General features: G+C 43.6%; 3 protein-coding genes across 5 annotated transcripts in view; 2 read left to right on the forward strand and 1 right to left on the reverse strand.

Annotated features, from left to right (window-relative positions):
* LOC139346068 (son of sevenless homolog 1-like) overlaps window positions 1-1,084 on the forward strand; it is a 38,228-nt gene extending 37,144 nt beyond the window's left edge. For both annotated transcript variants that reach the window (XM_070984974.1, XM_070984979.1), the window contains one exon: window positions 469-1,084. In XM_070984974.1, coding sequence (XP_070841075.1) covers window positions 469-951 — 483 coding nt within the window. In that variant the 3' untranslated portion in view covers window positions 952-1,084. The remainder of the gene's footprint in view (window positions 1-468) is intronic.
* A 458-nt stretch (window positions 1,085-1,542) lies between these two features.
* On the reverse strand, window positions 1,543-3,912 carry gemin6 (gem (nuclear organelle) associated protein 6). Its single transcript, XM_070985065.1, has 2 exons — window positions 3,695-3,912; window positions 1,543-2,602 (listed from the first exon to the last, which is right to left on the reverse strand). Exons 1-2 carry the CDS (start codon window positions 3,820-3,822, stop codon window positions 2,191-2,193), a joined length of 540 nt encoding a protein of 179 aa, XP_070841166.1. The 5' UTR covers window positions 3,823-3,912; the 3' UTR covers window positions 1,543-2,190.
* A 489-nt stretch (window positions 3,913-4,401) lies between these two features.
* On the forward strand, window positions 4,402-14,443 carry LOC139346118 (reticulon-3-B-like). 2 transcript variants are annotated; one of them, XM_070985045.1, is made up of 10 exons: window positions 4,402-5,999; window positions 6,457-6,636; window positions 7,284-7,500; window positions 9,063-9,213; window positions 9,799-9,855; window positions 10,369-10,507; window positions 13,075-13,144; window positions 13,224-13,270; window positions 13,799-13,857; window positions 14,286-14,443. In XM_070985045.1, exons 3-10 carry the CDS (start codon window positions 7,404-7,406, stop codon window positions 14,332-14,334), a joined length of 669 nt encoding a protein of 222 aa, XP_070841146.1. In that variant the 5' UTR covers window positions 4,402-5,999; window positions 6,457-6,636; window positions 7,284-7,403; the 3' UTR covers window positions 14,335-14,443. The 2 variants fall into 2 exon arrangements, with proteins under 2 accessions (XP_070841146.1, XP_070841155.1); XM_070985054.1 differs by having other exon boundaries at window positions 4,405-4,487.
* Window positions 14,444-14,845: the final 402 nt, after the last annotated feature.

Raw genomic sequence — 14,845 nt, forward strand, 5'->3', positions numbered from 1 at the left:
TGAGCAGTGTATTATTGTTCCATTTCAATCACTGCCAGCATTTGTGTGTTCATATCTACATCTGAAGTATCGTGATGGAACAAGTCAGGTTCCTGTAAATGTGTCACAGTAAAAGCCTTGTTAGAAAATGAAGGGGTTTTGTCCACTGAAATGTTTGAGCGCATTTAATTTGAAATGGATACAGAAGGTGTTTGACAGTGTAATGCAGTAACAAAACTTGCAGTAACTGTCAGGACAAACAAAGAGGATCAGAAAAGGACGAAGCTTTGCACTGAAGAAACAGAAATAAATGTCTGGTTCTCCATCAACGTTTAGATCCCCTGACAGAACATGAGAACATCACTGTTCCAATAAGAGCAAATGTCAATGAATAATGAGAGCAGGTGTGGTCCCTTCCACATCATCTCATGTGTCCTCCACACTGACTATCTCTCCTCCCTCTCTCCTTTTCCTCCCCTCCCCCCCCAGATGATGTCGAAGTTGGACAGCCCTCCTGCTGTCCCCCCTCGCCAGCCCACCTGTAAGCTCCTCCCCCCTCGTTACTCCTCATCGCTATCATCGTCGTCTCCACCTGACAGCCCCCCCTCCCTACCTCCTCGGGAGCCTCTCAGCTCTCCTCTGCACCTCCTGCCTCCCCCTCAGGGTCGCCTCCGCTGTGAACTGCTGCCTCAGGCCTTCTTTCCCGCCACCACCTCCTCCTCGCCCTCCATCAGCTCTGGGCCCACTGCCTCCTCTTCACCTCCCCTTCCTCCACCCGCACCCATCACCCCCAGCCCCGTCCCTGCCTCCAGAAAAATGCCCCTTCCCTCCCCACCTCTCCCCCTCCTCCCCCTGGACGGGCCTCCCGTGCCGCCTCGAGACGGTGTCCCCAAACTGCCCCCGAAGACCTATAAGAGGGAGTCTCTGAGCCACGCCCCCCTGCTGGACACTGCTGGACCCCCTGCACTGTGATTGGACAGTGATTGACTTCCTGAAGGGGTGGGGCAGCTGATTGGACAGATTGTGGAGGAGGTGGGCTAGACAAGCTAACACTACAGCTGATTGGGTCAACAAAACAAGGGATTTAAAGACACAAATAACAAAACATCTGGTCGGCCAATCAGGACGTTCTGATCTGATCCAGACTGAGACAAAACAAAACAAAAATCATGTGCCCTTATTGTGAAAAACAAGCTGATTGTGGCCTCCAGCTGCAGAACTGTGGAGAACGCTGGAGAACGTTTGTCCGTCTGTGGTCAGTTTTCCATTTCTGTCTGTTTCTTGTCTGTGAGCTCAGACCCAATCGGCCTTCCTCGTGTCTATGGGGACTTGCCCAGAGAGGATTGTGGGTAACGTAGCGCCCCACAGACTGAAGCGGACTCTGGGTCTGAGCTGTTGCTGTGTCAGGGACCTTCAGGTACTGGACCAGAACCAAAGAGGTACTGTACTGGTTCTGGTGGGCCTGATGTTTCTGTGTGATTGTTGATGAAGATGTAAACACACGTGATGATTGCCTTCTTTAAAACAAGGGAATAAACATGTTTCTACCACTGAGCTGGCTGGACGACACAAACCTATGCTGCACTGTCCTTATTTCATGTACTGCCGTCCACTTTGGTCCACTTCAGTCGACCTGACCTCCAGGGCTGGAGGACTCTACTGAGCATGCTCCGTGGGCCTCTTGGTGTGTTCTTCCAGTCAACAGCTGTCAACCTGAGCAGGACCAGGTGAGTCTGGGGGATCTGTTTCCATGGTAACTGAGGTCAGATTACAGCTCCATTATAATTTACTGGAAATAAAGTTCATTCAACTGGTTGAACTGTTGCCATGGAGACTGTAGTTCAGCAGATCAGATTGATAGGATATCAATCTGATCCATCTTGACTTTAAGTTGTAATAAAATGTGAGAAAAACCAAACAAACGTTTTATTTCAGAGTTTATGTTTGTGGAGAAAACGCAGACGTCGTGAATTCAACTTTTATTTTTCAACAGTCACAGTGATGAAACAGGAAGTCAGAAAAAGTCCAAACACGTTTCAGATGTTGGACAGAAGCTGAACATCCTGCAGGTCGATGCTTCAGACACAACATGGAACCAAAACGTCACCCGTTTCCTGTCTGGATCTCCAAACTGGTTCCAAACCAGCTGTCAGTCACAGCTGCTGCTGTGCTCTGATTGGCCAGGAGACAGCAGGAATCAAACCAGTGTATTTAACTGTCCCGACAGGTTGTCAGGCCTGCAGGGATGTCAGGATCATTGTCAGGATGATGTGATTGGATCTGGATCAGTTTCTGGATGCGGTCCAGGATAATCTGGTTAGCACTGAGGCAGTCTTCTGGTCTGTATGGGGCTGTGATGGTCAGGACCCCCGCCACCCTTAGATCATCACCCTCCTCCGACACTGGGACCCGGTTCTTCTCCAGCCACCTCCGGACACCCTCCTTCCTCCTCCTGAGCTCCTCCAGGTCCAGCCTGGCGGTCCTCGCGGGCAGGAAGGAGGTCTGGAGACGCTCTGTGGTCTTCTCGTCAGCTTCCTGCAAGACCTGCACCTCCTCCACAGCATGACCCATCACAACCTGCACTGATGCTCCCCCCTCTTCCCTGAAGTTCACCAGGACCAGACTGCAAGAGAGACAGACTGCGTCAGACCAGATCAGTCCTGGATCTACATCACAGTTTGTCTCAGAGCTCAGCAGCATGAAAAACAAAGCAGGAGGTTTGACATCACTTCCTGCTGTTTTGGAGGATTTTCCAGACTGAAACATCTGGATCAGTAAAGTCAGCAGCAACTTAAAAACTGACTCTTTTTTCATTTGTATTCTAAAATGTGACACTCTACGTTTCGTTTCGTTTCGTTTCGTTACACGTTACGTTTTTGCTCACTATCCTAAAGATACAAAATGTGAAGCTGCAGACGAGCTGAAACATGAAGATATTTCAGTTTCCGACAGCCAGGAAAGAGCAGAAACCTGATGAGAAGCAAATAAAACTGGATCCACATCAGTCCTGCTGCACTCCAGGATCTGGTTCCTTTCTCATGCTGATCTTTCTAAGAACAAGAGTCAAACCACCGATGACGGTGTACCACCAAAGTCAAACTTGTTTCTGTTTGTAACTTTACTGACTGAACAGGAATCAGAAACCTGGATCAGGACTCCGCACGTTCCACATGTAAACACTCATTAGTCTGTTTTATCAGACGGTATTCTTCTGTTCAAAAGAAGAAGCTGCTATTTCTGCGCAGTGAGTGAGTTCAAGTCTGAAAAACATGTGAACGAGTATCTGATGATCCAGATTCACTGATGATTCTGAAAAACCATCAGGACAGGAACTGATGTCACGTGTGTGTGTGTGTGTGTGTGTGTGTGTGTGTGTGTGTGTGTGTGTGTGTGTGTGTGTGTGTGTGTGTGTGTGTGTGTGTGTCCGAGCCGACACGTGAACGCTGCTGAACATGTTTCGTACATTCTGACTGTGTGCTGTGTGTACAGCGCAATACACTGTGTGAACATGGGGGAACTGGTCTGATGCTGTTCATCTCTTTACTTCTACGTCACCAGTTCCACGGGAACTTTACCTGAAGAGTTTCGGTATCAGAAATAACACCTGCAGTTTCAAACTCAGCAGGTAAATTCGGCCGCTGTTTGTCACACATTCATCTGTATGTGTGTGTGTGTGTGTGTGTGTGTGTGTGTGTGTGTGTGTGTCTTTAGTCACCTGGCGGACACCGGGTCTACAGTCAGCAGCCAGCCACGGTGTTCTTCTTTTCCCGCTTTCACCATCACCTGTTTGTTGACGTAACGGATCCACTGCAGCGGACCTAATAGCGGCCAGCCGCTCTGCATCACGGTCAACACGGCTACCACCAATCTGACGGCTCAATACGAGGATACTAGTGAATACAACACAAACGCTGCAACCTGCCGCCGCTGCACGACCTTTAAAACCCTCCGGAGGAAACAGGAGGTAGAAATAAAGGTTCCTAGCCCGCTCGAGTGTTTAAAGTGAGTCGCTGTTGCCCCCTGCAGGTGGATAGCAGAACACTCGTGTCAATGCCATGTCCCTGTTGACTGATTTTATAAAGCGCAAACAACGACAATAAACCACAAAAACAAACGACTACTAAAATAAATAAACGAAGACAGCAGAAGATTCATGACAGTTTCTAAGAAATACAACAGAGAGAAATTCAGTAAAAACGTTTTAAATCACATCAAAAAGGAAAATAAAATTAGAAAAAGTAACAATGACGTAAAAAATTAAATTACACAGTGTCCCAAGAAAGTACTGTTAACGTGTATTAATACCTTTGTGTCAGCCTCAAATTTCAGAAATAAAAGTGACATAAAAAATCAGCTACAATTTTGAAATCCTATCAGGAAGTGGTTTGTTGTAACTTTTTCTGGCTTCACTTCCTCTACAGTGATAGTCACCCAGCCAACAGCTAAGCTAAGTTGCTCAGTGAGCGGACTCGTTGTGAGGATGTGGGGACACGGTCGGTACGGAGGAGGTAACTGCCACCTGCTCTGTGTTTTCACGTGTCGGTACCGGAGCTGTTATACTGAGGTAGCGAACAGTCTGTCAGGTTGGCTCGGTCAGGGCTGTTAGCATGGACCTGGGCTGCTTCAGGTGTGTTAAATGGTACCGTGATGGAAACAATAGCCGAAATGTGACGCTGACTGCAGACAGCTGATTAGCTAATAACAATCAGCTGCGGCGAACAGCGACGAGTGATGATCACTCTGCGCTGGTTTTTTATTATTAAAAGTTAAACTTTAGAAGCAAATTTACTGTTGAAACTGAGGCTACGTTTACATTTAGGGAAAAAGCATATGTTTTCATGCGGTTTGGCATCTCGTTTACACGCAAACAGAGTTGTTTTGTTTCATGGAAAACGATCATTTTAAAAAAAAACTCCGGCCAAAGTAGAGATTTCTGAAAACACCGGACAGATGTGTTGGCGTGCAAACAGGGTTAAACGGCGTTTAAGGTTCCGAAACGTCACAACATGCGACTGAAAATACATAACGTCATGTGAGCGACCTATGTTTACACTCGCGCCCACAGGTTTGGCATAGTTATGATGGCGGTCGACGGCGTATTTATCCGGTTCATGTAAACGACAACATTTTTGAAAACGTCCGTTTTCCGAAATACTCTACTACGCGTAAACATAGCCTGAAAGAAACTCCGATAAGTGAAAGCAGCAGGTCTGCTAGCCTCAGTTAGCCGCAGTTAGCAGTTCGTAACTTGTTCTAGTGGATCAGTTTGTGTCTCCTGCTGTTTAACACTGACTTTATTGTTTGCTACTTTAAGATTGTCACCATGAAAATATGTCATATTTGTACATGATGATACATTAAATCTGCAAAAACATCATCTCAGGATCATCTGAGCCTTTGTCGTTTAACCCTTATTAAGGCAAAAGGTGACCTTCGAAAACCAAATTTACCAGTAAAATTTTTGTTGTATTTTTGAAGTGATATTATGTTAATCTCACTCTAACAAATGAAGAGATGGTAAAACATTAATTTGTAATTTGTGATATATTTGACACTCTACATAGATTTCTCCTGTAATTTTAGCTTTGTAAAGGCTTTATGTTACTAAATTCTCCTGTTTTGAATCTTAATTTCATGTCTAATCTGGAGGCAAAAGCTTTAAACTTTTGAATGGAGTGTGGTTATACTCGAGAGTCACAATGGACCCGAGTATCAGGCAACATTTGAATAATATTTGTAGAAGACTTTTATTTTGTTCAGCCTCACTTACAGAGGAGTCATTAATAATTAAGCACTGGAGCAGGCGTCTGATTGGTTGATGCAGTACCTGTGTCCTCCATGGAGACTAAGGTGTATGTGGGGAACCTGGGGTCGGGGAGAGGGGAGGTGGAGCGAGCCTTTGGGCTCTATGGACCCCTCAGAACTGTCTGGATTGCCAGGAACCCGCCAGGTTTCGCCTTTGTCGAGTTTCAAGATCCATGAGATGCTGCCGCCGATGCCATCCAAGGCTTAGATGGAAAGTCAGTATTCAAAACATTTACCTGAATGCACACCTGGGTACTCACCTGGTTCTGATAAGATTATACTGAAGACCTGGAACACATTAATGCAGCTCTTCAGTCTTCAGTGGAAAATGACTTAAAAAAAGTTAAAATTGAGCGTTGATGCTGTTCGGATACGAGTGTTCGATGATTCAGGACTGATGAAGTTTCTGTCTTAGTTTGAAAGAATCGAACGTGACGGCCTCGTAAAATCGACTTGAGGGCACTGTAGCATAAAATATGTTTATATTGTGTTGGATGTCATCATCATCATCACTTTGCAGAATTCTGTTTGAAATCTAGAACTTTTTTTGAGTAATGGCTTCAGCTCAGAATCACTTTGTAGAATCTGTAGGACTGAACGAACAGCCTATCTGAGCATAATGATTCTTTCATGTCTGATCATGTCTCTAATATATTGTATTGATTACTGCAGATTGGTCTGTGGGAGCTGCGTGCGAGTCGAACTCTCCACCGGGAGTCCTCGGTGCTCTCGGTTTGACCGACCTCCCGCCAGACAACCGTTTGACCCTGACGATAAATTTTATGAATGTGGGGAGAAGAGTCACTACGCCTACGACTGTCACCGCTGCAGCTGCCGGAGCCAGAGGAGCAGGTAACTATGACGATTATCACACCTGAGACATCACCCTTCTCTGATGTGAGGCTCCAGCTGAGCCCGACTGAGACACTGCAGACTGATAATAATAATAACTGGTGATTCTATGTGTTTTAGATCATACTTAGTAATCAGTCATACTTTGACAGCCTGGAGACAAATGATCCATCACAGTGTTCAGATCAGTGATCAATCAGTCGTGTTGTTTGACATGTTCACCACATGAACACGAACTTCAGCCGCATTTCGACCTGAAGAACCCGAATTAGGTTCCTGTAGAACGGTTCCACTTGTACCAGGGGGGTCATGCTGCTGGTACAGATGGAAGATTTTCATGTTTGTGACGTCACAGATTCGGATGGTTAAATACTGACGCTGACATGGGCGCAGCATTAAACCATCTGATGGGTCAGGCAGTTTCTTGGTGTAGTTGAAGATCTCTGATTGGTCAAACACAAACCTCAGTAACTTGTTTACCAGTGGGAGGAAAGTAACTGGCCGGGCATTTGGTTTTTATAGGTCGGCGCTGACAATCAAAGTCCGTCTTTTCAAACCCTTTCATGCAACAGTGGATTCACATTGAACAGCTCAATGTTACGTGAGGTTGACTGAGACTGATGTGTGGATACGCCCCTTTCTATAAGACCCGCCCTGCGATGACATCATAAATCCATCCATCAGCAGCAGCTCAGACTGAGAGTCATACTGAGCAGAGAAACGGCAGCTCCACACACACACAGAAGAAGAAGAAGACGAAGGAGAAGATGGCCGACTCAACCAGTAGCAGCCCCTCTGACTGTTCATCATTATCATCATGCAAGAACTCCTCCTCCTCTTCACTCAGAGACCTCACACATTCAGGTAGGACTCACCTGTTCAACATGTTCACAGGTTACATTCACTGAACTGGGAAGCTCATGTGACACAGTCAAAAGCTCCAGAATGTCTACTAAATGGGTCTTTAGGTGAGCTTGTCCTCAATCTTCAAACGAACGCCAGCATAATGAGAACCCACCGTCTTTCAGCCGTATGTCATAGTCTTCATTCGACAGATGCTCTGTTGTCCAGGAGACGGCTGAGCGCTGCTGCTCCAGGGTCAGAAACAGCCTGATCAGCTGATCGCTGAGCTGAGCCACTGATTGGTGTCTGTATTTGCGTTCAGTGTCAGTTCATCAGTTGGATCGTTTGATGGATGTTATTTAAACTGAATGCGTGTTTTTAGTCATTAACCACAAACATCACATATCAAACTGTTGGTGAGCTTGGCTGTGTTCCAGGTCAACACTTACTGTTTAATACTTCAAGCTTTTTGTATTTTCACTATGGAGGTGAAGTTCATTTGTGCTGCTGAATAATAACATTTAAACAATGATGTATGATGATGAATACAGTCTCAAATTCTGTTTCCAGCTCGCTCATAGACCAGCTGTTGAACCATCCTGTCCTGCAGCCGCTTGGTTAGCATGTGGATGAAGTTGTGCTCACACACAAAGCTCTATTGTCCTGGTGTTAGCTAACCTGCTCAGCTGACTGCCTCGGTGTTATTATTCAGGTCGTTATGCTTCTGTAACAAGGTTCTTATTGCTGCTGCTGGTTTTTAATCACTCGAAGAGCTCAGGACTTTTTAACCCTTAATATGCTTAAATGTATCACATGCTTTAAGTGCTGCTCTGCTGAGCGCAGACATGTTCAGGACAAACCTTTAAACTGGTTATACTGAGTCTTTACTGATGGAGCGTGTGGCCTTTAGCAATATCCACAGTGATAAAATCAACTTTGTTTGTTGAAGTTCCAAGGGGTTAGGATGGAGAGAGTGATGCAGTGATGATGCAGATGTTGGGTCGGATATCGCCTGTGTCGCAGTGGACATGGGAATGGACATGGATACTGATGATGATGATGTTTCAGAGGGGGACGTGTAGAGGATGAACAGCGGGGGATCAAGTACTGAACCCTGGGAGACACCTTGGGTGTCGCTGGCTGTGTATTAGTACTCGTTAGAGTCGACGGACAGTCGTTTACTCCAACAATTGGCAGTAAATGACAGACAGAGTCGTTACTTGAGGTCAGCTGTGAATGGTTGTTAAATCTGCTGGGAGGGGCAGCATTGGAGGTGGAGGATAAATGGTGTCATTGACCTCCTCCTCTATTGAGGGATATGATTTAAACAGCCTCCTTCCCTCCTCTTCCAAACCATCTGTCCTCCCTGTCCAAAATATGTACGTTGTTCTTGAAAGAATGAGCTACTTCAGTGATGATTGGTTGGGTCCTCGGCTCAATGACTTTTTATGGATTGTTGTTATTCATGAAAGTCATGCATTAGATGTATTTTCACTGTGCTTGTTTTATGTGTCTGATGAATATGTTTATCTGTCTCTGTGAGAACATTATGTGTTTACTATAAATCTTGCCCCCCCCCCCAGCCTTACAGCTTGTCCACTGGAAGGAACCGAAGAAGACGGCGGCAGCATTTGGCCTGTCGTTGCTGGTTCTTGTCTCCGTAGCAACGCTGTCTGTCATCAGTGTGGTGTCCTACCTGCTACTGACTTGCCTCTGTGTCACCATCACCTTCAGGTGAGGGGGTGGGTCACCTGGTCTGTCAGTGACCAGTCGAAATGTACACTGAATGTGTCGGCAGCCAATGAGAGCAGGACCTGTTGTTCAGCATGAAAACAATGCTGCTGCATGTTTGATCGTGTCTCTAAATACTGAAACCAGAGTGAAGAACAAGTCCATCTCAAACACACTTCAGGCGTGTCCACGTCTTAAATATACCAGCAAACTGATGAACACTGCTCCTCAGAACTCCGTGAATCCCACAGTGCACCAGTCTGCTGAGAAAATGTCTTTAAAGTTTAGATCTATGTGCTTTTAGATGAATTCATTTAATTTCTAACTGTATTTCTCCTCTTTGCTGCTCAGTGTGAGTTTCTCATTCTCAGCTCATCCTGTATAAATCAGATAAAACCAGCAGACATATTCAGTATTTGTACGAATGACAAGAAGTCCTTATTCATCAGCTGTGTGTTAATGAGTCTGATTAATTACCAAACTCTGGAAGTTACCAGAAAACAGCACAGAAGTAGGATCTCGACAACTCCAAAGAACTGGGACCATGGAAACAGGAAATGATGTTATCCGTCTGCTTCCTGTCTGTAGGGTTTATAAATCAGTGATCCAGGCCATCCAGAAATCAAATGAAGGTCATCCATTCAGGTAACACACACACACACACACACACACACACACACACACACACACACACACACACACACACACACACACACACACACACACACACACACACACACACACACATATTATTTTGAATGGAATTTGTTCTTTATTCAGTTGCTCAGATTTGGACTAAAAAAGGGAGCAGATGAGCCTTGAGGGTAAAACATATGACTTGTTTATCTAAACATTATTAACTTTTAAAAACTTGATTAGTGTAAAACTTATCGGAAAACAGTGGCTGAAATGTGAACTTCATTAAAGATACAATTTCAGTAATTTTTTTTAAGAAATGCACAAAACACCAAATTGAACCAATGAGAAATGAATTCAGCAAAAACACATTTGAGGTTACAGGTTACATTAATTCTCTTCTGTCCTTCTCTGTCCTCTTCTCTACTCTTCTGTCCTGTGACCTCTTCTGTCCTCCTCTGATGTCCTCTGTCCTCCTCTTCTGTCCTGTGACCTCCTCTGTCCACCTCTGTCCTCTTTCAGAGCTCTGTTGGAGAGGGACATCTCTGTATCCTCGGAGTCGGTTCGACTGCTAGCTGATCAGTCTCTGATCCACCTGAACTGGTTCAGTAATCAGACCAGGAGGCTGCTGCTGGTTGAGGACCTGGTTGACTCTCTGAAGGTCAGATTTACAGAGAATATGTTAGCAGGGGCAAAGGGGAAAATAAATGTTTTGGATGCAAAAGTAGTAATTTGCACTGAACATGTCACACCGAAACAAACGCAGAACGTTCCCTCGCATGTTTTTTACCTTGCTCTCTCCATGTCTTAAATGTAGCGTCAATCATCCACATCATCCTTTGGCCCTGGCATTTTCTTTCGTCAGTGCAGAACAGCTGTGTGATGTTTCTGAGCTGTTGCGGAGCAGCTGGAATCAAGTTTCATTCATGGATTCTCTGTCGCTTTTCTCTTTTTTAGCGCCCTTTGACTTCCATGATGCAGAAAGCAGAAAGCAGTGTAGGGAAATAATCATTTATTTGTTTTACACTTCAGCATCTTTTTGATTTATAAATGGACATTCTTTAGCTGTTTCTGAGGTGACACTTGAAGTTTTGGTCACCTTGTTGATGTGAGACTTGAAGACTGAAAGCTCAGATTTAATCCAGAGAGTTCATCTCACAGATTATCAAACAGCATTTCTGTTGTTGTTTCAGGGCAGACTGGAAGGATTTCACTTTGTCTTCATTTAACTTCTTCTTAAATTCTTTCTCATCCATTGATTTATTGATTAAGAGATGGTCAGTGATGGAGTCTGTAGCTGCAGCATCATCTGGTTCAGCACAGATGTTCAGTCGTGCGTCGTCTGCATAGAAACATACTTTGTGCTCTGTAATGACGCCACCCAGTGGCAACATGTGACAACAGTAATGGACCAGTCAGCTCCCTGCAACCTCAAACAGACGTCATGTTTGTCAGACACATGATCTCCAAGACTGACGTCCAACTCTGTGCCTTTGATGTTTGAAAACCAACTTAACACTCAGTCGAAGACCAACAACTGATCAAGACTGTTGATTCAGACATCGTGATCAGCTGTATCAAACGCTGCTCTGAGGTTCAACAGGACAGAACGGAGAGCTTCTTTCATCAGAGTTTAGTCTGATGGTTTTAGTCAGAGCAGTTTCAGAGCTGTTTGTTCTGAAGTCTGACTGAAATTCATCCTCGTGTTAATTTCTTTAAGGAAAGAGTTCATTTGCACTGAAACCATCTTTACAGAATTTATATATTCATCTTTATATATTCATCTACAAAATCCTTTAACACAGATGAAAATATACGCTCACTACAGACACAGACACACTATATTCACAAAGCACTAAAATATTGCAGGCACATTTCACAGCCTAAAGCACATCACAGTGCAGGAGTAAAGTCCAGTCCCCAAAATAAAGGCAGATATTTCACAAGCTCCCACACAGACTTTAGTGGGAGGAAGTGGGTAGGAATCTGGCTTAGACACACTATTCACTTTGCAACACTCTATACAGAATCTAGGACTTTTGTCTGATTTCTCCACTATCAAACAAGGAGAAGCCCAACTTGAAGACGATGGTTTAGCAATATTATTTTCAAGCATGCACGCATCCATTATTTTACGCTTCTCCTCACAAATCCAATAAAAGCTTTGTCTGATAGGCTTGAGAGATGGCCTACACCAAATAAGCATGGATACCTTTCTAGTAGACATTTCAGTCTACATAGATGGCGGCGCATGCACAATGATGAAATCAAACAAATAAAGAGAGCTGCAATACCATGTGAGTGGCGTGAGGGTTCATCAAACTGGTCAGATCCCCCCTATATCCCTGAGACTACACTGGGCCCAACTGTGAGGGGTCATCAGAACAATGACCCCTCACAGTCTACCTGTGAGCCCAGTTTTCCTCTATTTTCTTTCAGCTGATCAACAGATTCTCTTCATCTCATATAATTGCTGTTGTTAACCATGGGGAGATTCTGTCAGTTGACCTCTTTAAACTTTAGCGGAGCAACAGCATGTAAAGCAGATGACGTGTTGTCGAAGTGTTCGACCATGTCATTTAACCTCCTAAGACCCGAACTCTTGCATGGCATGCAGAACATTTCATCTGTTTGTTCTCTAAACGTTTCATCTGTTTGTTCTCTAAATGTTTATTCTGTTCTCTAAACGTTTCATCTGTCTGTTCTCTAAATGTTCCATCTGTTTGTTCTCTAAATGTTTAATATGTTCTCTAAATGTTTCATCTGTTTGTTCTCTAAATGTTTCATCTGTTTCTTCTCTAAACATTTCATCTGTTCTCTAAACATTTCATCTGTTTGTTCTCTAAACGTTTCATCTGTTCTCTAAACGTTTCATCTGTTTGTTCTCTAAACATTTCATCTGTGTGTTCTCTAAACGTTTCATCTGTTTGTTCTCTAAATGTTCCATCCGTCCCCACAAGTTCCATCTGTGCTCTAAACATTTCATGTTTGTTCTCTAAACGTTCCATTTGTTCTCTAAACGTTTCATCTGTTTGTTCTCTAAACGTTTCATCTGTTTGTTCTCTAAACGTTCCATCTGTTCTCTAAATGTTTCATCTGTTTGTTCTCTAAATGTCTCATCTGTTCTCCAAACGTTTCATCTGTTTGTTCTCTAAACGTTCCATCTGTTCTCTAAACGTTTCTTTAGTTTGTTCTCTAAATGTCTCATCTGTTTTCTAAATGTTTCAGCTGGCTGCAGTCATGTGGATCATGACTTATGTTGGTGCCATCTTTAATGGAGTCACCATCCTGATCCTTGGTGAGGCTTCTTTTTAATAACCCACTGATTTAATTTGATTTTCAATTCAAAGAAACTAAACAGTCTTCTCTCCATCCAGCTGACATCATTTTCTTCACGACTCCACTGATTTACCAGAAGAAAAAGGTACTGCTGGTTTCTCTCCGACCATCCTGTTAACAGAACCTGCATGAACAAAGGACCTTTGGTCCACTTGTCCAACAGTTTTTGTTTTCCTGTTGATGTCCAAAAATAACATATACCACATGAATCCAGACCTATGTGACAGCTTAATGCTCTGTTGACCTTTACTTCAGCACCTGAGTGCACCACCAGGACAGACAGACTAGTTTAACACCAGTACAATTCTACGTTTAAGTAACGTTAATGAAAACCAGTGCAGGTTGTGTTTCATTATGATGCATTGTATGTATGCATTGAGAGTTTCTGTGGATTGATTTTGATACTAAAATGATCTTGAACAGGAGAAAAGGAAAAACATTTGAAAAATCACATTGATTATATCTTACGTACAGCTCCACTTGAATGAATAAGAAGTTGGAAACACAGGATTTATTGTGTGTGTGTGTGTGTGTGTGTGTGTGTGTGTGTGTGTGTGTGTGTGTGTGTGTGTGTGTGTGTGTGTGTGTGTGTGTGTGTGTGTGTGGTGTTCAGACACAGATTGATCACTACATCGAGTTGATTCAGTCAAGAGTGGAGGAGATGCTGCACAAGTGAGTTCATGTCAGATTCACTGTGAACATATGTTAAATGTTCCATTTGTGTGTTTGTACAGACTGACAAACACAAACAAAACATGTTCCTTACTACCAGACAGTGCTAGCTTAGCTGCTGGTTAGCTACAGTTAACGTTTCACATATTTTCAGTTAAACTAAGTTGTTGATTGAGTAAAAAGTGTTCAAATTCAGTTTGTTAATCTAAATAACTGATAACTTGCAACATTAGACATCTCCAGCAAACATGTGAAACAGCAGATCAGGATCCATCAGGATCAGATCATTTTTCATCACTAGGAGCTACATGGTGCTACACCGCATGACAGGGTGTTCCTTGTGTAACTCTTCCTGACCTCCAGCCTGCGGCGAGAGGTTGCACAGGAAGGACTAAACCTCCTAACAGAGCATTTGTGTGTGTTTTCAGGCTTCAGGACAGGTTACCTGGAGCTGTGAAAAAGACCAAAGCTGAGTGACCATCTGTGGCTCCCCACCCTCCTCTGATTGGTCCATTTGTCAGTGACTCACCTCTGAATTTATTCTGAAAGTGTTTTAATAAAGTCCTGAATGATAAGAAACAGTGAAGCTGTCTGATGGTTTGTTTTATTATGTCTGTCCCTATTTGTGCTTTTGTTTCAAGGAAAAGCTCATATTTTAATTTAGTCCTCTTGCATATTTGTACTGGACTGTTTCTGTAATCTGTTTCTACCTGCCACATTCTCAGAGTGCCAGTATGTGGAAATAACACGATAAAACTAAACGTCCTATACAGGAAGTAAACATGAGAACATCTTTATGACACTGAGTGTGATAATAACTGAATCACAGGACAGTCAAACACAAAACTGAACCTAAACAGAAACCTGGAAAACAAAGAATCTGGTGGAAACAATGAGGCAGAAACTGAGTGACACCTAATATACCTGAATTAAACTAAAATATAATCAAATGTTTATCCTATTATCAAAGTTTAGAGTGTTAAACATA

This window comes from Chaetodon trifascialis, chromosome 2 (genome assembly GCF_039877785.1).
Source record: "Chaetodon trifascialis isolate fChaTrf1 chromosome 2, fChaTrf1.hap1, whole genome shotgun sequence".
NCBI classification, from domain to species: domain Eukaryota; kingdom Metazoa; phylum Chordata; class Actinopteri; order Chaetodontiformes; family Chaetodontidae; genus Chaetodon; species Chaetodon trifascialis.